The sequence below is a fragment of the Thermobia domestica genome, chromosome 11, assembly GCF_964235325.1.
Source record: "Thermobia domestica chromosome 11, izTheDome1.hap1.1, whole genome shotgun sequence".
In the NCBI taxonomy this organism is placed as follows: domain Eukaryota; kingdom Metazoa; phylum Arthropoda; class Insecta; order Zygentoma; family Lepismatidae; genus Thermobia; species Thermobia domestica.
Genome location: NC_137464.1, coordinates 74,121,669 through 74,147,679, shown reverse-complemented (window position 1 = coordinate 74,147,679; position 26,011 = coordinate 74,121,669). Strand labels below are relative to the sequence as shown.

At 36.0% G+C, this 26,011-nt stretch overlaps 1 protein-coding gene across 1 annotated transcript in view; it reads right to left on the bottom strand.

The window, feature by feature from the left end:
- The window catches only part of Etfb (Electron transfer flavoprotein beta subunit), a 49,009-nt gene that overhangs the window by 5,261 nt on the left and 17,737 nt on the right, over nucleotides 1-26,011 (bottom strand). The window contains exons 3-6 of the mRNA XM_081730607.1: nucleotides 17,721-17,879; nucleotides 14,318-14,398; nucleotides 9,915-10,055; nucleotides 6,615-6,806 (exon numbers count right to left, since the gene is read on the bottom strand). Coding sequence (XP_081586733.1) covers nucleotides 6,636-6,806; nucleotides 9,915-10,055; nucleotides 14,318-14,398; nucleotides 17,721-17,879 — 552 coding nt within the window. The 3' untranslated portion in view covers nucleotides 6,615-6,635. The remainder of the gene's footprint in view (nucleotides 1-6,614; nucleotides 6,807-9,914; nucleotides 10,056-14,317; nucleotides 14,399-17,720; nucleotides 17,880-26,011) is intronic.

The following is a 26,011-nucleotide window of genomic DNA, read 5'->3' as shown; positions in this document are numbered from 1 at the left end:
TGTGTATATAAATCATCCCTCTCTGTCTCCATACTTGAATTTTTTTTTTTTTTTTTTTTTGCTAAAAGCAGTCTCTTAGATTTTATTCGGGGGGGAAGGGGGAGATTATGCGCCGACATAAGATTTTCACTTTTTTATTAGTGTATTACTATACATTTGATCAAACAATACGTATTTATGAAAATCAAGGGGTGGGGAATTACACGCTCCTGTCCTGCCCAAATGACCCCCTGGAACATTTGCTTGCAATTACTGAAAAGAAATGAATCATTTAATAACACTCATTTCTATCAGTAGCTATTTTAGAGCTCTGTGCGTGCATTACAGACTTTACGAAGCACAAAACCTACTGTCGTTATTGGCAAATTCCATAGATTTCTTAGGGAGCATCTTAATAGCTTGCAGTCTTTAAAGGAGGGAAAGAATGAATCTAAAGGTCTTCATGAAGCTCTGAGAACATTGTGTGACTCCTTTTTTAATTTAGGCTCTCAAAAATATTTCAGAACAAACGAATGAAAAAGACTGTTTTAAAGCTATAACGTTGTATACTTGATTCCTGTTTCTTTTTCAGCTGAATGGAAAGAGTGTACTACGTCACACTCACTGCTTTAGACAAGGAGAGGTGGAGGAGGGGGATGAGTTGTATTGAATACTAGAAGCAACTAATCGATTGAGACATGTATTTCTGGATGCATAAGAAAACAGGGCAAGTTTGTTATTAATCTGGACTTATAATTTTTGTAACAATTTCTATGCCGCGAACTGTACACACCGTAAGTCGCGGAAACAGACGAACTACGCTAGCAAAGCAATTTCCACAAATGTAACGTTCAATTGTCTAAACAACTGTATCAGAAAGTTGCGCTCTCACTTTTTCCCAAGACGCCTGACGAAGAACTCAAAAGGAAGAGAAGTATCAGTGCTTGGACATTTCTTGATCTAGTACCATAAGGAAGATGATAAACTAATGAGCTACACTAACACGGGTGTCACACATGACGGCTGAATCCAAGAAGCAATCAATAAAGTGGCAACATTTGCAATCTTTAACGAAAGTGAAATTCAATAACACTTCAACACCCAAGACTGTAAGCCCTTATAGAAACTTGTTCATGCAATCCAGAATAAATTCCGCACCGTACTGTCTGACATTAATATTGTTTTACGATAATAAACCCTCATACTGCTGCTCAAAACTCTTATCAGATCCTTTGAATGGCAGCAATTCGATCACCCCCATAGACGCCAGATTTGACTCCGACATACTAGCATGTCTTCTTGTATCTGAAGAGATGAGAGATTATTTCAACAATAATCTTAAAAATTTCCCGCCATTACTATTCTTTTTTTAACTACTACAGATAAGTGCTATAAAATCCTATTTTACTTTGATTCCAAGGAGGTATAGTTTGTATCAATTAAACAGTTAGTGTGTCGGTTATATCCGTTTAAATCCAAACCAGCAACTTCCTTCAAAAACACTTGGAATTCAGCCATTTTTCAAGATGATGGCTTGATCAGAATTTTTATTTTTGCAGAATTTATTTAATTTGAATCAGAAAGCTATACAGAATGTTCCTAACTCCCTTGTTTGTATATTTTTTTTTTCTGAAATTTCATATAATAACTGGGTCATATATAACCTACGTTATTAAAAAGTAATGGAAATCTATAACTCATCAACCATGGAAGACTACTTTTATTTTTGCCTTGCTACATGTAGTCGAACCTTTCCGCAATTGGGAACATTTTGGTGGCCACTACGATGGTATCCGCGTTACGAAATTATACATGAACATACACATTGTATTAACACTATCAGCTGTTGAGGCTTAGTTCCAAAGATTCTCATAATACCCTGAAATATATGGATCTTGCGAGAAAGTATGCTCTTTGAAACTGAAAACAGAATAATAAAATTCGACGCATTTAAAGTTATGCGTGAACATGTACAAATCAAATGGGAAATTATACACACTGCACCTCTTAAGATGTTTCATGATCTAGCTCCACAGATTCTCATTAGATCCTACTGAAGTTGTATGGGGTCACTGACCATGTTTACTCTTTCAAACAGAGAGAATCATCGAAGTTGTGCATGTATGCCGAAGTTTTGTGTAAACATAGGCATATTGAAGTTGGTGAACATGTGAGTTGGCACTGACTGATATGTGAATGCAGTGCTCTTAATGTCACGTATTATAAAAGCGGGCAAACATAAAGGAACATAATCTGGACAGTGGCAAATCTCTCATAAAGAATAAATCAACCCACAGGGAAAATCTGGTGATGGTACCTCGAAGGACAAGAGAGTTTTAGAAGCGAAAGATTAACATTGAGAGGCTTCCACGACAGTGACTGCTAGAACATCTGGTGGTCGTTACTGACCAAAGATGACATATATGTTTTTTCCACAAAGGAGATCCAGTACAGCTACACTGCCGTTCGTTGAACTGGCACCTAGGTGCTTATTCCACGGAACATACTATGAAGTATAAATCAGTAACATAGACAGTACAAGAATTTCCTAAATGACACATTAAAAACAAGTCCAAAATACATCCAGGCCCAAATCTAATAGAGAGACTGATACCAGATTCGACTTCCTCAAAGGGGAAACGGTGGCTCAGTGGTATAGCGCTTACCTGTAGTGTGTGAGATCCCTGACCCAGTTTGTGGTGGACAACACCATGTCCATCGGGGTACTCCCGTTTCTTCTCACTATCTCATTCCACCAATTCTTTCATCATTCACTTACCTCAATCATTGTCTTCCTTAGCTTAACAGATATAATCGTCGGACCGTTAAACTTTATTTCATTTCATTTCGACTTCCTCACACGAAAATTAGGACAGAACAACTGGTTACAATAGGAATAGTATAAAATTTGGATTTGCCTTCCCCCTCTCTCAAATTGGCCCTGTCTCCAATTTCGCCAAAAGCTTCATCATCATCACAGAATCTCCTATGACCAATCGATAAAGACGACCATAGCGCAGGACCTACAGTCCACTAAATTCAAATTAAAGTTCCTTAAATAATTTCTCGCAAAAAAAAAAAAAAAAAAAAAAAAAGTATAACCTTCGGACTGAGAAAATTTCTCTATTCAGGTAAACACAAAGGAAAAATAATTTCCACAATTTACGTTATAAAAACACCAAACTTCATAAACTAAATACCCAGACTGTTGGCTGCAAGTTACCCCTCCAATCCCCTATTTCACCCCCATTCCTTTCGAAATTAAGCCCAAATCTTGGAAAATTACTTTCAAGAAACAACAAAGCGTGAACTTTGGGGTAGTATTATTGCCAGCCCTTAATCGTAGTGCACCTTCATGGAAGGCCCAACGGACCGAAGACCATCTCTCCCTTCAAACTTAAGCTTCGAGAAGCAATCAGAACTACAACTATGAGTTAACCATGGATAAAGATAAGGAAGATCTACAAGGAACACAAGAACGTAGAAAGTGTCAATGTCTAACCAGCCATACGGAATCAAGGTGAATTATCCGGGGAAGACGAAGAAGAAGAAGAACGAAGAAGACATTTTAGGGCAATACTAAAAGGACATTAACACAATAGAAAAGAAGCTCAAATCCCAAAGGATTAGGCAAGCTACGATGCAACATCAGAAGTATAATGCTCCGCTGGCTGCACAGACAATCCAGACTTGAAGGAAAGATCATACAATTTAACCAATTAAATACAAAACTGAAGGAAGAATTCATTGATGTAAAAGCTAATAGACATCCAAAATGGAAAAAGAAAATAAAATACAGATGATAGTGAGACCAACGTGTGTAAATATAGCAGCTCAAGCAGCTGAAGGAATTCCAAAGATAACAAGAAGAATTAAAGTACTAGAGACGAAACAAAACCCAAAGGAAAATCAGTCAATAAAGGAAACAAAGAATTCCAAAAGGTAAAGAGTCAAACTATCAATGAAGACAACGAGAACAGCAATAATCGTCGGAGCAGAGAATGAAGAACTTCATAACGAGGAAATGCATAACTTATACCACTATGCGTGTGGAGCTGCATGCCCACACACGTCATTTTTCACAACTCAGACTATTGTATGTAAAAAATGGGTTGGTCAGTAGTACCTCATTCACCTACAGCCCAGCCCTGATTTGGCCCCTTCTGACTTTTACATCTTTGGCCCTATGAAAGAAAACCTACGTGGTTTCAGATTCAATAACTTTGATGAAGTTAAAACAGCTTTAAAATCATGGTTCAAGAAGCAAATTCATTTTTTTTTTTTTTTTTTTTTCAAAATAGTTCTGATGGAGCAAATGGGTTCAAATGGAAACTATGTTGAATGGTGCTTTTCTATAGAGGACAGTTCAGGCTATAATTTCCAATACCTTTTGCCGTTATATGTTCATTAATACAATTTTTATGCCGCAGGAGTTATCACTTTTTGATCTACTTTCCTATATATACAGGGCCGTCCGCAGAACATTTTCTAAGGGACGGCTAATATTATATATATATATATATATATATATATATATATATATATATTCCGGAGGGAAAGGAGTAAAAGGCCAAAACATAAGAGCAGTTGTGAATGCACACACCCTTTGACGCACGCGTCTACATAATATATCATAAAACAAATGTTATTTACATATTGGTATATATGCTACAATAAATAAACTATATTATTTAATATACATATATTAAGTACTATAGTATGTAGTAAGCAAATTAGTATGTCTTTATATATACTTCCAAAAACTGAACACCCTTCGAAAATCAAGGAAAAGGCAAATTCCCCTTAACTCCTCCTGCAAGGGACCATGTACTGTATCTCTGTATATATATCTTTGTCACTTCTTTCAGTTTAGTCCAATTTGATTAAATATTTTGTTCACAGCGAATTATTAAAGTGCATTTTTTAAATTGTGATGTTACTGTATCGTCACTTCCAGAAATGGCCACCAAATTGTGGAAAGATTCAATTACATATAGGCTGAGAAAAATTCTTTCTATTGTGTATGGTTGCTAGTTACAGAGATTTTAACTTATCCATCACCATTTAATACGTAATTAAGTAGGTGAAACAGTTACGTCATACTGGAAAATGTTCACGGATGCCAGGATGACATCACTCGGCATCTGAAAGAGGACATTCCATTTCATAATTAAAAGCCAAGAAAAAAAAAACTTTATGCCACATGTTACGGTATAGTGAATTTTACCATTGCAGTCTTCTGACTACATGTAGTACTATCTGATTTTAATGCTTTTATATTCCTTCTTTTTCGTACTGTTATCCAGTCACTAAAAAGAACTAGTCCAAGTAGACAACTGTTATTGTACTTTTAAATAAAATATGCAAAGGCTGTAACAGGAAAAATCTTTAGTGCACGAGGGAGACCTGATAAGTTCTTAGTTTCCACCACTTCCCGTACAGTAAAGGTTAATTTTAATAATCTCAAAGAGCATTCTTTTTCAGTTACAATCCACATTTTTTATGAAGATCTAACAATTTTCTTTTCCCCTTTTTTTTTCCAAGCCTAAGAAAAAAGCAATGTCATTGACTGATGTAGAATTTTCCAATGTTCAATAGGTATCACGTTGTACAAATATATATGCGTTTAGGAGATTTTGGTACTTTTTAGGAGTGGAACATCGTGTGAAGAAACACGGCCAGAAAAAATCGACCTGGTTCGTGACATGATTTTAGCCGATCGGTATATTTCATCTAATGATATGACAATGTAAACATTCAGAGAACGTGCTGGAGTCATTGTTCATCAACATTTGGGTATACAAAAACCAACAACAACAAATGTGGACAACCATCAACAAATGGGTGTCCAAATGTTTGAATGCAGACCAGAAACGGCTTGTGTGGAGAGCTCAAGAATGATATTTCGTCATTCACCGATCGGCGTTTCTTTTTTGACAGACTTGTAACTGGATAAAACCTGCCTTCACCACTATGACCTGGAAACAAAACAACCAATGCAGTGGCGTCATTTAGGTTCACCAAGGCTCAAAGAGTTCAAAACAAAGAAGTTTCCACGAAAGGTATTTGCAACAGTGTTTTCGCTCAAAGATGTTAATTGACTACCCGCACAAGGGCCAAATAATTACTGCAGATTACTACTGCAGCCTTTTGTATAAACTGAATAACGTTCTGAAGGCGAAAAGACGCATAAAGCTTCGAAAAGATATTCTGTTTCTTCAGCACAATGTTCCTGCACACAAAGCTCACAAAACCCTTGATGTTCTGAAGAACTTACACTTTTAACGAATTAAACATGCAGCCTATTCACTAGATTTAGCCCCAAGTGACTATGGACTTTTTTTTAACATAAAGGGAGGTCCTTTTCAGATGAAGAGGTTATAATGGTCACAGAACAGTTTTCTTATGACCAATATCCATAGTTTTATTTGTAACTGTTAATGAAGTTACAGAAACGTTGTCAGAAGTGAACTGACCTTCGTGGAAATATGTGGAATAACTTGTAAATATTGCAGTGCTGTTGGCCATTTCCGCCTTGGTCGGATTAAGAATTTATCAGCACCCCCTTGTACAAGTAAGCTAAAATAAAACGTTTTCTACACCCCCCTCCCCAAAAAAAGTATAAATTCGCTTACTTTAAAAGAAGTGTAAGTCTTTTATATGCGTCCAGCATCTTTGAGTTTACTAATCAACTCATCCACATCTGCTACTATGGCGCCGGCTTGTCTTTGTGGTGGATCTTCAACGCTTATAATATCTATTCTGGGTGCTGTGTCCACTCCCAGGTCTTTTGGATTCACAGTTTTTAAAGGCTTCTTTTTGGCTTTCTGCAACGAATGAGTATATTAAAAACTTTCAGTAAATGTAAGAAAACAATTTATATTGTTAACACTATTTCTTTAGAATAATGGGCTACGGGCTACATAATTTTAACTTAATGACTCTTAAAGAAGAAACGAGAAAAATAAGAACTCTAATGTTTCTTACCTAGTTCCAAATTTATTTTACAAGCTGGATATCTAAAAATACACTTGCTTTGAAATCTTGTAAATTAAATGTTCATCAAAATATTTATTCTGGCAGTTGGGCACTTAAGCAAAATGATGTTTCACAGCTTGTAAATGACTATGAAGCTGTATGGTATTTTTATTTATGTATTCATTTTAATATATGAACCAAAATACTTCGTTAAGCCAAAATATACAAAATGTATAAAAGAGCGAATATTGTTACCTGTGTGGTGCGTCCAGGGTCATTGTTTTCCTACTATAGGATATTTCGCAAACTCCACTGTTTGCTTAATCATGTAGTTTTCCAGATTACTTCTTGAACAACTTAACTCATTTTTCTTTCTTCTTTTTGTGTTTAGCATGTAAGGTCGAAATTCGATACATAAGAAAATAACCCTTGACACACAACACATATAGCAATATTCACGCTTTTATATAAATTAGTGCATTAAAAACCATGCATTGATATACCGAATATGTTGACTTTAAGAAAACTTGATAATAATTATAAATAAGGACATCTACTCGCTATCCCATTTTTCGTACGACACTGATCATGATATTTCAGATCATTACGCTACTGCAGTTTGTTTTTTCTAAGGATGTAAATGCGATGAAAATAATAAAGATTATAGCACAGATATAACTGTAGAACGTCCCAGAATACAGAAAACAAACTACCAAGGATTTTTCTCTATAGTATTATAAAACGGGATAAAGAGCAAGAATGCTAAATTAACGTACACTTTATAAAAGGACTGACGTCTTTAATAAAACTGAAGACACAGCTGAGTTTTGTTACGTTGCAGGAAACAGCTGAAAATTTATCAAGTAATAAAAATCAAGTATCAAATTCAGAAACAAGTATAACAATTGATCTCCATAGTCAAGGTTTATGACACAATTAAAGCAAATATAGTAAAACCTGTCAACTTGGCCACCTCTCCAAGTTGACTACCTGCTTATCTTGGTCTGGTTCGTCTTGAACCTTCATTTTTCCACAAGACATTCGTTACTTATTACTCTGTAACTTGGCCACCTGTTTATCTTGGAAGTTAGCCACATTGAAGCAATTTTACCCTATCATGATAATAATAAATTTACCTGTGTATTTTGGTCACGCAAAATACCGTTTTGTTATTTTTCTTAACTCTTTCATATTCCAATATGATAGGCAGATGTTCTGTATTTGTGAAGAAGCATGGATTCCCATGATTTGTTCTTGGAAGTCAATGGTCAGTACACTACCCTGATAAAGGGCTTGTGAATAAGAAAAAACATGTTCAGGAATTCAGGAAATGGTTGTACGTATTTGTTTACCCTGTCTGTTTTAGTAAAATCTTTAGCTATATCGGCTCCTTTCATCAGTGGGAGCTTCAGTAATTCCGAAAGCTAACCATTTCAATTGTCAACTATTGGGCTTGTCGAAAGGTAGCGGAAGTTTTGAGATACTAATTCCCTTAAGATTGTCTCAAAACATCTTTTGACCGAGGGAAACACTTGTAGCTCATTAAGAAGAGGTAGTTAACTACAAAATTAGAATATGCATCTGGACCAAAAAGAATAAAAGAAATACGTCTAGAATAAACCACCGCCAATAAATTTGATCTTGATACAGTACATATATTAAACATACTGTAGTATTTTTTCTAGTTCTGTGTTGTTATGATTACTCTATATACATTATTTAAAAGTAGCTGTTGTGCTATTGCTTATTAGAATTTTACAATCAAGTAATACTATATAGAAATCCTATCCTAAAAATACACCACACTTATTTTCTGTAAGTTGTCCACTTTTCAATGGAACCGATGGTGGCCAACACAGACATATTGGCCATGTAAATGACAACATTTGAAAGGAAAATTGAGAGTGAATGTACCACCTTCTATTGTCAATTTATGGACGTAATCCAACAACGGTGGGAATTTCAGTTAAGAAATCTCGTTCGGTGAAGGTTCTCTTTTTGTATTCCCCCACACCGATCCAAATCGCATCTTATTCAGTAGAATTGAAACGTGATCAATTGGTAATGCTATATGTATGGAAAAGATTTTCGACCACGATTCTTAAAGGACATGATTCAACATAACCATCTCACTTCAAAACTAGCTATACTATCACCACATCATAGTGCGAAGTTTAATCAAACCGTCTCGGGCTACTTTGGAAATACGTAAAGATAAGAGCGCCCCAACGAATGTATATACCATAGGCAAGAACTCAACTATACTCTATAGGTCTCTCAGTGTACAGCTAGAAAGAATATCTACTAAAGAATGGGAATAAGATGATTTCTATCTGACATTTACTACTAGATATGAGAGAGTAGGAAGAAACAAGATACGGAAGGGTGGAGGTATTCTGACAGAGAGAGGCGAGGCTTTCGAGAGAATGGCAAAAGACTCGTTACTGGAATATGCTCAATGCGATGGCAAACTCCACCAAAGGTAAAGAAAATCCAGCTCTTAAGTGTATATTGGATTTGTACAAATACAATGACTGTCATGCTAGATTTTTTTTTTTTTTTTTTTTTTTTTTTTCATGTAACATGCATGCCGCAACCAGAACCTGTAACGAACTAATTCGAACAGGACGGAATGGACTAGTAATGCTAAGAGTATGAGACGTTTTATGGCACCACTCTTTAAGAATATAACCGAACACAACCATCCTGCTTCGAATCCATCTACATCATGAGCATTGTCGTCATGCAAAGTTTCTATAAGATAGCTTAAACTGTCAATGCTAAATATGTGGAGCAGAATTCTGGCCACATCCTTAAAAACACGACAGATCATAACCATCTCGTTTCAGTTTAGTCATTCTAATTCAGTCTTGGAGAAAACTGCTTCTGAACAAACGCGAAATGAACATACAAGAGCTTCACTTAATTCACTAAATTTATAGCACAACTTCACTCACCATAATATTAGGCAAAGTAGCATATCTAGGTTCGTTTAATCGAAGGTCCGCACTGACAACAGCTGGTAATTTCACTTTAATATTTTCCAATCCACCATCAATCTCACGTGTAACTGCAAGTTCTCCATTTGTCTTTTCAATCTGTTAAAAAACAAATAAATAAATAAATAAATAAATAAAATAAAAAATAAAATAAAAAACTCAATACTCACGTCAACAAGATGATGCTTGGATACGTAAACACACAATGAAAACTTGAAATGAGCGAGGAATACACGTCTACAATCCTGCCTGGAATATGTTTGCTACAATTCTGCCTGAAGACAAAGGTGTAGAGCTTCTGACAAGTAAGCATTCAATGAAACTTGTCTGTCCAACAATTTTACTATCAACCAAAATGTAAAAGTTAAAGGTTTTATCGGAGAATTATTTTTTATGAATTAGAGCCAACTTCTAATCATGGCGCGCATCGTCTTACATCTATTCGTTGTTCTGTACATATACCTAGGTAAAATAGACTCTATGGCAACACACAAGTGATCTGCGCGTTTTTCAGGTTAGGATAATTTATACGATAGAAACTTGGAAGCCACTTGATTTTCTTTTTCTGCGACTGAATTTATGTATATCTGAAATTTACGTTTGGTACAAACAGAAGGTAAATCACACTTACCACAAATAAAAAGAAGAGAGATCGGCCTTTGGGACACTGTTTCTTTTGCAGACTTTAAAATTCATGCTGTTTTGAATTGCTGCGGCCACTGTCGTAGGCAAGTTGTACCAATTACCCACAGAGATCCTGTATGATGTTCTACCATATTTCTTGCTTTGGTTTCAATCGCTTGGATCGTATGTTTAGAATTTTAACATTCAATGACATTCTTGTTAAAATCTTGCTAGAATTGATAGTCTGGACTGAAAATTTTTAACGGCCAGCATATATTCCAGACACTTGTCCACTATCTGTATGTACTTCTTTCGTTTATTTTGCTTTCTATGAAACGATTCTCGATTTCCAACCCAATTTATCACTTAGGCTACTTTATATTCCTTTTTCAAAAATAATTAGAATTCTTCCTTCAAACCATACCAATACTGAAATCAACTTAATAAACTAACACAAACTTCTAACGTTCGAGCACGAATGCTATCTTGACATCGTTATTGTCCAATTTAAACTCAGATTTTCTTCTAGCTTCACCGAACAGAACTGTCTGTTTACCTATTAAATAATGCAGGATCGTTGTATTTCAGGTTCAAATCAATTTTTATTTCACAGTCAAAATTTCATAACATGTGATCAATTTTCAGGCATATATTGTCTCTAGACTTAAGTGACCAATTATCCAAGATTCTGGATATCTGTTTCTTAATCTGACACTAAATATCTATTTTGGCCCGTTTCTGATCGCTCAGAAACGGATTTGGATTTTGAACAAACATAACAATGATTTGTCTTCTTTCAATAACGATCTCAACTAGCAGTAACGAGTTTTGGATTGACTAAAAGTATGAAGTCCTTTTTAGTTTTCACGATAAAATAACAAAGACAAACGGCGACCCTCATCACTTTTCTCTGTTGTGTGCATGCACTCGCTTCCAGTAGTGAAAAATCAATAGGCACACTTTTTGTCGCGCACTTATATAGACCTTTTCATGATGTAAAATAAATGTTTACCAATTATCAAGTAGTCTAAAAAGCGTTGAAACTTTTGCACACGAGATGGCGTTAGTGTCCCACAGCTCACAGTATGACTCGCAGTGGGTCAGGTCTAATGTCATTTGATAGCTGAAGCTAGTAGTTGTGCAAAAAGTGTCGTAATTCTTCTCATCAGACGTGCTGTATTGAGCCGTGATGATGAGTCTACTTTCTGCAAAACTGGGCTACATTTTTCCATTTTATTTCAAGAACAGCGCAAATGCTCCGGACGTCCGTGAAAAAATTTGTGTTGTTTATAGGCAAGAGAGATTATCAAAAGCCACAACCAGAAGATGATTCAGTCCGCTTTCGTTCTGGAAATTTCGATGTCCAAAATGTTCCTCACAGTAGGCGAACAAACAAAGGAAAAGTAGATGATATTCTGGCAAAAGTCGAACAAGACCGGTGTGTAAGCAGTCAAGGCATTGCCAACGACCTAATACCATCACCAAACAGTGTTAAATATTTCGAAAAAGCTGGCTACAGAAAGAATCTCGATCTTTGGGTGTCACATGATCTGACTCAAAAACATTTAGTCGATCGAACTTCTAGCTGCGAATCTCTATTGTAATATAACGAACTAGAGCTATTTCTGAAGCGGTTGATCACGAGTAACGAAAAGTGGATTATCTACAACCGCAACGTGCGAAAAAGATCGTGGTTGAAGCGAGAAGAAGTTCAACAGTCTGTGTGGCAAAGCCCACATTGACACCCATGGAGGTTATGCTATGCGTTTGGTGGGATTAGAAGAGCATCGTGCATTACAAACTACTGCTGCCGTCCAGGGCAATAGACACCGAGCTGTGCCGTCGACAACTAGCGCGAGTGCACCTAGCAATTAAAAAAAGAAAAAAAACAGCTGGAACTGGTCAACAGAAAAGGTGTCGTATACCATGTTGACAACCCCAGACCAAATACATTTTAACAACCGTCAGAAATTAAGAGAACCTGTCTGGGAGGTTTTAATGCTTCCACCGTATAGCCCGCACCTAGCACCGTCAGGTTGTCGTTTATTTCGGTCTCTGCAGAATTCCTGAATGGTGTTAAGTTGGTTTCAAAAGAGACCTGTGAAAATCACATGTCACAATATTTTGACCAGAAACCACATAAGTTTCATAGCGACGGGATGTTGCCAGGGTGTTGCTAGAAAAAAATGGCAGATGATCATCAAACAAAATAGTGCATAATGTTATTTTCAATCACAATAAATGTATTTTCAATTTTGGCTACCAAAAGGTTTACACTTTTTAGATAATCTGATATAAATAAATATAATTTTAAAAACGCTACACACGGAAAGTAATAAAACGTATACAGGAAAGTTCCAAATTGGAACAAATTTCGGGGTAATTTGTGATAATCGACTACAAATGACCCCTTACAAATGAAGTAATCAATATGGATCGACATATCCACCGTTTGGCAGTTATAAGCAGTAGACATGTAACAAAATATAGTCCTGATGTAACCTTGCAAAACAATTGATGAAACTATAGAAACGGATTGAAAAATTGAGTACAAACCAAACAGCTGTGTGTGAGAAAGGTGCAGTACTGCACACCGAGTTTTAAAAGAAAGGGTGCCCGTTGCCCACCTTCTCTCATGAAATTCCTTGTGCAAACTGAGGCGTAGACATTTAATTGTACTGAATGTCAATTTGTAATTTTTAAAACCACATTTTGCAGATGCCATACAATCAGGATGTTATTTTCACATATTTTTGTCACACAGACAAAACCCCTTTTCCTTTAATTTTATTACATCTCTTTTCTTCCATTTGATATGATGCATACTTATCAAGCTTGTCTAATTTTCTATATGCCTATAAAGGCAAACTGGAAATAAGCTCACTCACGATTATGACCTATTTATATATTTGTTTGTCCGTTACGTTAATCACTTATTGTTAAATATGTAGAAACTATTGAACAGAATGGTTCTTGACAACTAAAACGGAGCATTTCTTTATTAGACGAAACTTCTATTTATTAATAAACATAGCCAGGGTTCTCTAAGCTTCGGAAACAAACTGAACTCGTAGCTAGCAAATACTGAAGGGGTTTCAACACTTCCAAATGTCATTGTCCAACGCCTCCGTCTAAGTAATATGATGGAAATCCTTAAGAAAACATTGACGTAACACATGGCGTACAATCCATCACCGATAAATTTCGACGAGTTCTCAAGAAAGTTCCTTCTGTTCACAGAAACAGATCATCCAATGAAGGAAAATGCTGTTGCAAAACTTGCTAAAGATAATGATTAAGGCTTTTACACACTATATTCCTGACATGACCTGGATGTTGATATTTAAAAGAAAGAATGCTAAAATCTGTATATATCTTTCCTTATTCTTCGAAAAAAAAAAAAAAAAAAACTCTAAAATTCTGTCTAAAAATACTGATGAAATCTACACATCAATTATCAATTCAATTTAATCACAATGTCAATACCTCAATTATTTTTAATTCTACAGCACGTGGAAATTGTACATTTTGTCTGTGTGGTGGAATCCTATATATATGAAAATCTGCCTATGGACTTTCTCACATAATCACACCCTGAATTTCATATTAAATCCAGACACACAATGTTAAGCTTAATTTCTAAACAACAATTTGATTACTTTTCTAAATGTCGTTAGAGATATAGTATTACACTATATACCAAATTTGTATGTCGATAGAATATTAAATTAACTAACCTTTGATGCAAACACTGCTTGAGGCCAATCCAGAAGTGCTGCAGTCATCTGAGCAGTTTGATTGCTATCATCATCAATAGCCTATACAAAAGAGAAAGATAAATTATTACCTTATACAGTTCATGAAAGTGGTTCAACATACAAAAGCAGTAAAGCCCTCAAACATGAGTATCTAAACACACATTTCATTAATGAGTGTTGCTTATTATTTGCTTTAACCTTCCACCGTACAAATTCCCTTAATCATGTCATGAAAATGTTAGGGCGGTAGTTTCAACAAAGACACTGCATTCCTTGGGACAACATTTTCGTATAATCACTAACTGATACGATGGAGCGGCTCCGTAGTCTAGTGGCTGGAGCTTTGGACTCATATCTGTGTGTTCCCAGGCTCGATTCCCTGCCAGTGCTCTATAATTTTCGGCGTCCATCCAGTGTCATGCGGCACAATGGAAGGTCACGTGAATAAAGACGTGACGGCAACTAGACTAGGGCCATCGTAACCTGAGCTCTGACAGATCTAACATCGTGTAAGTTGACGACAGTGTTGCGAACCGTCATAGCAAGAAGAATCAAAGCAACCACATGACAGAACGATAAAGGAATCGAATTACTTTATCACTGATTGAATCAGATTGTAAGTTGAAATATTTACAAACTAGATATTTAAAAAAATAATCGTACTTCACTTTACTCCTCAACATTCCAGCACAACGTAGTTCCACTAGGCCTAAAGTTATTGCCACAACTCTGTCCTTTTGACAAATTTGCTACGTAAATAGAAGTGGGGTTACATGGAACAACAACCGGTCCACCTCCCTATCGCCGCAGGGAGTAGGTTTTCGTGGAATTGAAAGCGAAGAGGGTAGTGAGTCTGTACGGCTCTTCTAAAGTTCAAGGGCAATGAACTATTATTTGGAATGTCAGGCTGAAATGAGTATAATTTCTAATGATCTTTGTAGGAAATTTGTTGACATAAGGAAAAAATGTACCTACATACTCTATATATTACAGAGATTGTTATAATGAGCTTTTCATAAGGACTGATTTAGAAATTGAGTGGTTGGAAAGTAACGAACGTGATCCAGCTAGGTTTGTCTTTTCGTACAAGACATTTTTTCACCAATATGTGAAGGGGAGGATAGGTTTAGACCCACAAAAATACATTTGGAAACACTAGGTTGTTTCCATGGTAACCGAACAGTGTTGTCGCATTTATACCTACTCATTACTGTGAAAGTTTTTGTGTTGTCAGGTTGTTTTGATTTTTTGTGCTATCATCTCAGTGCATTGGTGTGAATATTGTGTTGTTATTTTCATTCTTCAGTGGAACATAGTTTGTATTCGTATTATTCACATAGACCTAAAATATAAATTTAGTGTGTGTATGTGTGTGTGTTTGTGTTTATGAACACAATGCCTGAAGTGCGGAAAGGGGGTGCCCTTGACAAGTCAGGCACGGGAATTTGTTTGAGTTTTACGTCCCACGGTTATGCCGGTTAGGCTAAAGGAGAACGGTAATTTGTGTTTAATCTTAGGGAATATTTGGAGAAAGAACGAAACGACGGTCCTTTATTGCCATTGAATAAAGTGATTGAAAGAGTAGATTCAGCTTTATACATTAGCCCTACAACTGTGAAAAGAATCACAAAAGAGAAGTGCCTGAAAGACCTCGCTGAACCGACGGAAATTTTATCCACCCTAGGAAAAAAGCGTAAGATTTCTACAGTAAATGGAATTAAATTATCTACAATTGAAAGCCATTCTCTAACGTAAGTAGTTTTCATTAAAAAAATAAAATAAAATAACATTATGGGTCTTAGCAGAGTCGTTCTGACGCGTGTTTAGTGTCATACTAAAGAGTTGAACTGATTTTGAGTTTAATGTCTCTTTCAACAGCGAGGCTATATGAGACGTGGGCCTACTGATTAACGTGGAATCCGAACCACATGAGATTCCGCCGGGAATAGAACCGGGGTCTCCCATGCCAAAGGCGTACGCTAACCGCTTAGCTACGAAGAAACCCGATCTCATACTAAAGAGTTCGACTAACATATGTTTCCATGCAGTAGTCAGGCATTTAGTATGACGCTAATCATATGTCAAAACGACTCTGCATAAGGCCCTATGTGTTTAGAAGTAACGGTTGTTTTCTTTAGGATTTTGTAAACTATCTTAACGCAATACTAATTTGTTTGTTTCTTTTGTCTAATACTTTCGTCAGGCATAATGTTAATATTTTTGTTGTAATACATATATGATTCATTTCCACAAAATGTGCCCCTTGTTATATTTATATTGTTACAGAAGATAAATGTGGCAACCGCGCTTGATCGCACGTGAGAGTTGTCAGAGCTCTTCTTAGCGCGGCCTTACTCTAGGTCTAGAAAGCTCCTGATAGCGCCTGTTAAACGTAGTTTTGCTGCTCGCTAACAGATGGCGTTAGAGCAGGCTGAGAATCATGACGAGCTATCATACTAGCGTTTTGTAAGTTGATAATGCATATTTACTGACTGTAAAATAAAATGCCTGTATCTTAAATGACATTCAAAACATGAATTTGGAAACAGTTTCGATACACTTCTCCCCTATTCCTCGGCGCATGTAAAGAAATTTTGCTCCTACATAGAAAACATGATGTATACAATTCTCTGTTTGTCTATCTTTATATTACAAGTAATGGGTTGAGTTTACAATTGGATAGTAAGTTCATCTTTTGTTTCCATTTTTTGCCATGAAAAATCCTTGGTATGTATTTCTATGAAGATCACAAATAGCAAAATATTCAATAGACGATCTTAACTGATACTTAATCAACGATCTTGAACTGAGAACCACTCGATAAATGATGGTATTGATAACAAACTTGAAACGTTTAAACACTCAAGTACTTGCTTTGTAATGAGAAGTTGTAAATATAATTAATGAACCAACTTGTTACTATTTTGTACTTCAAGAAAAAAAAAAAAAAATCTCTCTCCCACAACCAGATATTTCAAAAACATGAACAATTTAATTTTTATCATTTTGGATTAGTCGTTACAGCTACAAAAGTTTCCTGACAACTGTCAGATTGATAATTTGTTCCGTTTGGTTTCACGAAGAATTTGGTTTTGACGTAATCTATCGCAATCTAATTTTTAATTGTTCTCTTTTGAAATATCTGAAAGAGAGAATAAATACGAAAAAGTTTAATTCTACACAACAGTAACTCAAGACATTAAGTTAATCTAGAATTTTATATTCCTATCGGAAATTTATCACGCAGCTATCCGAACTGAAGGCATACGTGATAAATGTGCTCCGATACATTAATGCTAGAACTTTAATACTTGTACTCTAGGCTAATAATCACCAGGATCTTACTAAAGATCATCCCAGGCGAGGGCTTCAGATTACTTACTTGTTTCCCAACTATAACTAAATCAACCTTTTCATCTTGTGCAAGTTTAGCCAATATCTTCGATACATGGAGAGGCTGCAGAGTTTCATAATCTTTTCCAGAAACATCCACATGGATTGCTCGATCAACTCCCATTGCTAACGCTGTCCTTAGGGTTTCCTGCATGACAATATTAAATATTATAAGGAATGACAATATTAAATACAATATGGTAACAACAGTGACTAACTCATTCTCAATATGTATTTATTTACCTAAAAGAAGTAAAGGCCAAATATGGCTCGCAAAGTATCTATTATCCGGCCCGCGAATAAAACTGAACGAGATATTTTCCATTTTTAACTTCTTGAATAACTAGAACAACGCAGCTGTCCATTATAAATCAGGGTTGTTGGAATTTTTTCAGGTCCAAAATTACCCAGTGTCTTCCCTCTCCCTCCCGAAAAATCTCCTAAAGTATACTTCAAAACTTGGATTGAAATGATATCCTTAATGTGACTATAATTAATGTTTCTGTGTACACGAATATAGTTTCAGAATTGACAAAATTTGAATTTATCAAGAGATCTTCAGAATGTCTAGGAATCATATACAATGAATTTTGTTCGCGCTCTATCAAGTTTGGTGCAATGGTGTTCAACTGTAATCTCGAACAAAAAGCAATGCGACTATATTACATTTGTTTTTGAAGTACATACTCGCGTATTAGTACAAAAAAATAATAAAATGTCTTTCTCCATATGTTAGTTCAACACAAATCGAAAAAGTTTTACTTAAAAACGGAAATTACTAAAGATATATCTGTATTTTCTCAACACTACACTTCGATAATGTTGATCTTGAAGTACTATTCCAGTATTTGCCTGGCGTTTTCCGAGGAAAGCTAAAGCAATCTTCAGTCAGGATGGCAGCATTCAAATCCTAAGTGTAATTAGAAATTTTATTCCTATTCTATATTATAAGGAAGTCTCGTTCCTCAAAACTCCTCGTATATTTACTTTCCCGTGTGTCCGTCCGGCTGCCAAAAAATCTTAAGACCTACTTAGTGGATTATCAATAATTTTGGCCAATAAGGCATAAAATGTTAAGAATCAAGTTCGTTGACCGAGGTGATACTCAAACCGCAAGTGGTAGATTCGCTTGGATTTTTGAGTTTAGCGTCCCTTTTAGCAGCGAGACTATGTAAGACGAGGACCTACAGCTTAACGTGTGATCCAAACCATATGAGCTCCTGTCGGAAACCGACAGTGGTAAAAATCAACCATTTCCTATTTTTACGATATGTTTATGATGCCACTGCTTATTTGCATCATCAGAAGATTCCTCTTCTCTTCTCTGAACTCATTAAGTGCCATCATGTATTTTTATACTGGCACATATACACACTTATGACATTCTTCATCAATTAATTTACCTGCATTACATTCCATTTTGTCACTAACGAACTGCAGTAATGACTAGACTTCGGATTTTAAGGCAAATGCCTATTTTGTTCCCTTTATAGGAAGTAAAAAATACTTCGGATCTTTACGAATCATGAGGAATTAAGCCTATTAAAACACTTTATAAGTGCCCTAAAAATGCCTAAAATGGAGTTTAGCGCCTATTTTGGCCGTTTTGGCCTAAAAATGCCTAAAACTGCAAAAAATACAAAATTCCTGTATTTTTTAAATAAACTTTTTTTTTAGTGTTGAGTGAAATTTAATTGACAAATCTGAAGGCAGAGTGAGTGTGTTTGTCGAGGCTAATTTTAGTCTAACTCGTATGAAGAAGTGAAACGCAGAGGGTGGTTGTATGTAAAAAATTGTTTCTAAAAGTTGAGCTATTTCTGCTCAAGGTCAAGCCCATTTGTGAAAGACAAAGACAAACCATCCCTTTGCATCCTGCAGACACTGTACTGAAAGATCTCTATCTCTTTCTGTCTGTCTCTCTTTCCCCAGGGGCAAAACCAAAGCTATTGCTAAGTGCATATCGCAGTAACCAATATTCCCCTCCCTGCCGTTCTGCATTCTTGGAACTATTCCACCTTTTCTCTTCTGTAGCGGCTCACTTCAGCTCTTCTGTGATCCGTTCAGCTCTCTGGAATTTGGACAATAGTTTACACACACACATTCACAAATCAACACACAGCTCTATTGAAGCAAGAATCTCTTCGGGTCTTCGCTTTCAATATTTGGGAAAAACCAAAGTCCACGAACAGAAACGATTCATGAAGTGACGCGGTTCAGTTGACTGGAGTATCCATCCATGTATCATTTTCGGGTCAGTGCAGTGATTTATCTTAAACACGTAGTTCAAGAACGATACATCGTCTCTACAACGCATGAACAATTGGACTCAACGGCTTACAGCCCAGTCACAGATCTTGAGGATTCTTAAAAAGAAGTTTTGTATCATACGCAACAATGCCAAAGGAGAAGTCTTCAAAAAGTACCTTGATTCGCCAGTGGTTGCAAGAATTTCCAGATCTAACATACGATGGAAGAATAATCTTTTGTCCATTGTGCAGCAAGCAGGTAAGAAAAGCTATTTTTATTTACAGAATTTATAAATTTAATTAAATCAATTGTACACCCCCCCCCCCTCCTTGTTTCTGTATAGCTAGCTAAAGTAAAACCTTTATCAATGGGAGGTTAACTATTTTAAGAGACAACGTTACTGAGCTGCTGAACTCGTGAAAATCTAATTTACATGGAATTTAGATCAGTTAAGAAAAAACATAAAAATAATCCTGTAACACAGGAAAATCTTTAAAATGTAAAGACTTCTAGCAGCCTGCTTAAATGAAATATATGAACGATGGTTTTGAAAGTGCTAATGGAAGAAAGTGTCTAGACTTACACATTCAACAGTTTTAGGGATTCTCGGGGATCTTGAGAAAAGCGGACATGGCATTCTCGGTTCTTTCCGAAGGACTCCCCCCCCCCCCCCGAAAAAAAGCGGTAAAGGTTAAAAACAATGTAAGTTAAAGTTGACATATTGTGTCAGTAACTCCAAAAGGGGTCCTCTTTTCGGAGAAAAATGTTTAATGCCAGCAATTACTCGACAGTTTCAGGAGCTTAAGAAAACATATTTTTGCTATCTCGTTTTTCAAAAGAAAAAAAAAAAAATACGAAAGAAGTTAAGAAAGGCGGGATTCAATTTTTTTTAAATGCCAACAGTTCCAAAAGTTTGAAAGAAGAAATGTGCAATGCCAATATTGATTATCTTTAAAAAGTTAAGGAAACTGGATATATCCTTTCATCCCGAAAATATCTAAAAACGAGGATTTCAGTTTGAAAGAAAAACTAGAAATGTCAATATCTTGAAAAGCATAAAAGATAGGAAAAATGTTTAAAGGCCATTTTTTTTTTTTTTTTTTTTTTTTGTTATTTTTCTCGAAAAAGAAAGAAAAGATCTGTTAATAGTTAAATAACGGCGTTTGAGGTTCATAGATTGTCTCAGAACTTGTTTTACGAAGCAGAAACTTGTTTGTCTCTTTGTTTTTTTATTTATCAATTTTGCTCGAGGTGCTACTGTCTATTGTCTTAAGATGCTATTGATTTCCATCCATAGTTACAGACAAATAAATTCCACACAGGGGCAAGAAAAGAACAGTCTGACACTCGTCTAACAAGAATTACAATTGCGGATAATTTTATTTTAGGACAGATCTTAAGAAAGGAAGAATTTGTCTCTGATGTTCTCTCCCCAAAGCCAAAAAAAAAAAAAAAAAAAAAGGAATTCTAATCGATTGCTCTCTCTCTCTCTCTCTCCTGATGAAGAATATCCATACACCTTTTGTCGCAGGGCCGCAAGAGACAACTAATTTCCAAAAAAAAAAAAAAATTAAAAAACGCCAATTTTATTTATTGTATCATGCTGATGTTCACGCTCAACTAAGGCATTGCTAATACTTTATTTTCGTTCTAACTTTGGTTTCTGTCAGTTGATAGTTGCAAAAATTTTGAATTTTTGAAATTTTAAAACGGCCCTTATTTTAAATTTTTGACAGGTCACTGATTTTCACACTGAAACATTTTAATCATATTTTGGGGAAAATTTGGTTCAAATCAGTTAAAAATTTTGTAAATTACAGTTTTAAAGAAAATTTTAAAGGGACGATATTTTGAAATTTTTCATGCAATTATTTTGGCATCCAAATCTCAAACAAAATATTGCCAAATTATGTTTTAATTTTTGCCAAGTTGGAGTGTGTCAGCATTCGAAATTAAATAAAATATAGTGCTTAAAATTAAATTAGTTACAGTGCTTAAAATTAAATATTATTTCTCAGATATTGATATACAATTTTATTGCTTCTGTCTGTAAATTGGGGATTATTCTGAAGTAAAATGCTCATCGATTAGTCTTTTATTTGATCTGTTCTGATTCGAAATGGGACTGGGGTATATTGGTCTTTAACGAGGTAGACCAACAAGTTTGCCTTTTTGTCAACTTTAAATCAATAATGTAACGTTCACCGATTAAAAAAAAAAAAAAAAAAGCACATTACGACCAGAAAGGCAAGCAAACAGTGATGGTAGTTGTCGCAATTAGTGCTCTCAATCGGGTCAGTTCGGGTCGACTTTTGGTTGGACACCCTCGAGTAACGGGTCGGGTCAGGTCAGCCTAACTCGGGTCACGGGTCGGGTAGCGTTAGACCAACTCAGTTCACCGGTCGAGTCGGGTCACCCGAGATAGTTTGACCCGACCCGACTGGTGAACTGAGTTGGTCTAACGATACCAGACTCGTGACCCGAGTTAGGCTGACCTGACCCGACCCGTTACTGAGGGTGTCCAACAATAAGCTGACCCGAACTGACCCGTTTGAAAATACTAGTCGCAATGTACACGAAGAAAATTAGAGAATTTGAAACCGAAATTAAAGTTAAAACGCCACCATCTTCACTAGTTTTGTAAGAAGCAGTTGAAAATATATTTCTAAGCGTTTTTTTTTTTTTTTTTTTTTTTTTTTTTTTAAGGTTTCTCAGGAAAAGAAGTGCCACTTAAAGCAACACATTGATGGTGCTGGACATCTTGCCAAATCTAAAGCGAAGAAACAACAGAAACAGACACAGTTAACTCAGCCTTCTGGATCTGGATCTGAATCTGGAACTGCGAACACATTTAATGCGGATCTTGCTAGAGCCCTTGTCGCTGCCAACATCCCATGGAACACACTTCAAAATGAAACATTCCGACAGTTTTTACAGAAGTGGTGCCAGCAATCGATACCGTGTGAGTCAACACTCAGGAAAACGTGTTTGGATTCTGAATACAACAATACACTTGATACAATCAGAAAGGATATTGGCGATTCCAGCATTTGGGTAGGCGTCGATGAGACTACTGATGCATGCAATAGATACATAGTGAATGTTGTTGTAGGAAAACCTGATGAAGATGGACCTTCAACTCCTCACTTGTTAAGTAGCAAGGAAATTAAGAAAGTGAGTGCCCAGACAATTGCTTATACCGTGAACAAAAGTTTGCAACTTCTGTATCCTAGTGGTGTGGATGATTCTAAAATTCTTCTTCTTTGCACAGATGCAGCTTCTTACATGATTGCTGCGTTTAAGAACCTAAAACCTTTCTACCCCAACCTCATCCATGTTACCTGTGTAGCACATGCTTTTCATAGAATTTCTGAAACAATCAGGAACGAATTTCCTCAAGTCAATGCCCTCATTTCTAACATGAAAAAAACTTTTTGCAAAGCCCCATCGAGAATCGCTGTCTTTAAAGAAAAACTGCCTGGCATTTCTCTTCCTCCACAACCTGTCCTAACGCGCTGGGGAACATGGCTTGAAGCAGCTTTGTATTACGCAGAGAACTTGGACGCTATTGCTGGTGTTGTTGGCGAACTTCCTGGTGTGGAAAACATTGCAAGTGTTTCAGTTTTGAAGGAACTTTTCAAAGATCCCATTCTCAAAAGAGATCTTGTATATATCAAGTCAAATTTTTCATTCTTACCTACGACGATCACTAAGTTGGAAGCTACGGGAAAGCCACTTAGTGAACAGGTGTCAGTAGTTAACGAAGCCGAAAAGAAAATCCAAAGTGCTACGGGGAAAGTTGGGGAAAAAGTGCAGTGTAAGTGGGAAAGTGTAGTGAAGAAGAATGAGGGATTTCTTGTGTTGGCTCGTATAGGGAAAGTTTTGATGGGAGAGGATGAAACCATCCCCGACGAAGTGGAAATGAAAAATGTATCGAAATTTAAGTATGCTCCTGTAACATCTGTCTCAGTGGAAAGATCGTTTTCGGCAGCAAAGATGATCCTTACAGACAAAAGAGAGAGATTGACAGTCGAAAACTTTGAGAAACTGTTGGTAATTTACTGTTTCCAAAATTACGAATGAGCAAGTTGTGTACTGAATGAATCACCTGATTCACTGAAAACAAAAGATGTTAATAAAAAGGGGTATGTAATAATTTATACTATTATTTTTAGAGCCTATTTTTAATTTTTAGCGCCTATTTTCCTATTTTTAGTACCTATTTTAGGCGCCTAAAATTAAACTTTTTGGTGCCTAAAATTCCGAAGTCTAGTAATGACACACAGATCTGCACGAACACAACCGTCCCTTGCGCCATACACATCTGACTGAGGCACCGATGGTGAATTCCCATCTGCTGCATGTCTGAACACGATTCTGCATGTTGGATCACGCAGCCTGCTGACTGTGTGTTCATGTACATTTGTTCTGTTTGCTTCTTAACAGGATAACACTTCTTGTATATTTGGCTTAACTCCTCCGTGAGTTATTCATCCACTGCCTATTGGTTTATTATGTCCATACAGTAAACTATCGGTTATTCGTACTTTTGCCTATGTTTATTTGTAGGTATAACTCGTGTTAATAATAAAGGTACTTATAGTAAAATCTGAAACTACTAATTTTTGGTATACAATAATATCATACAAACCTTTTATGGGGAAGAATTGAATATTTTTATCAGGTCCCCCACCAGAGATATATCTACCTGTGAAGTACGCACTTTTTCACTTTTCAGACTTTTTAATAATTTCTACCAAAAAAAGGGGAATTATCAGTCTTGAGACGAGCGTAGTTGCTCCTCAAAGTGGTTCAGCTCTTCTCAATAAATTTTGAGCTATTTAGTTGTTTCTCTTTACCAATTTTCTTGTATAATTGTTATCTTGTTTATAATTTTAGTAGTTTATGCGATTTTGTATAATTATGCCTTTACGTTTTGTTATCGCAAAACAATTATTCCTCTTTCTTTAATCTAAAGGTTGTACGGGCTATTTGAAATAGTCTGTATAGGTGTAGAAACGAACGGGGTACAAGGAGTACCGTATTTCCGGTAGAGAAAGTTCTAGAACATTATAGACTTAATATTTCTTAATCGTTTATGTTCTTTTCCCATTAAGATTTTCCTTGAAATTGTTATTGAAATTGTTGCTATAATACAGAGTAATTATTCAATTAACATATATCAATATTTAGTTGAAACAATCTGAATGTTTCAGTTATTGAGCGAAAAAAGAATTTAGTTGTCGTTCGGGAAGGACGAAGGACAGCGCGCAAAGAGAGTAGGTAGAAGAAAAAGAAGAAGAAGAAGAAGATGAAGCAAAGTTGAAACACAAAGACACGACCTGAATAATTTCAATTATTGCTTTTATATCAATCGACGGTCTCAAAGAAATATAATGGTGAACTTACGTAAGAACTCGCATTATGTAAGTGTTGAAGTCAGTGTGAAGTGGCCTAACTTGGGAAAATATGTAAAAGCCGGAATACAACAGTCACTGTCAGGTAGGATCCACAATTAACGATTCACGCCATGGATGTGCAGTTAAGCTATAACATGAAGAAATAGTAATTTGATCATGAGTTGTACGATACGTACTGGATTTCTGATTTAGTGATAAATTAGCCACGACCTTTTTGTGGTGCAGACAGAGAATTGTGGTGCAGATAAAGAATTGTTTGGCGTAAGATAGCACAATCCAGATAAAATATGAAATTTTCGTCGACGTAACGATATTCACGCCTGATCAGTAAGAATAATAGTAACATGTGTCTTTCCTACTTTTGTGTTTGCTCTGTACAGGGGCAGTCTGAAAACTTAAGAATGTGTAATTAGTAAAGCTTCACGTTTCCACACATACACGGCGATAGCTTGTTCTCCTTTTCTCTCTCGCTCCACGTCGTTCCAATGCTAATATAATAATTTCCTTGTGTCCTACGTCTTATCTAGTATGGTAACTACTTGATTGACGTATTATAATCATTTTCTTGTGTCCTACGTCTTGTCTTGTGTGACAATTAAAGGGTTGACGTATG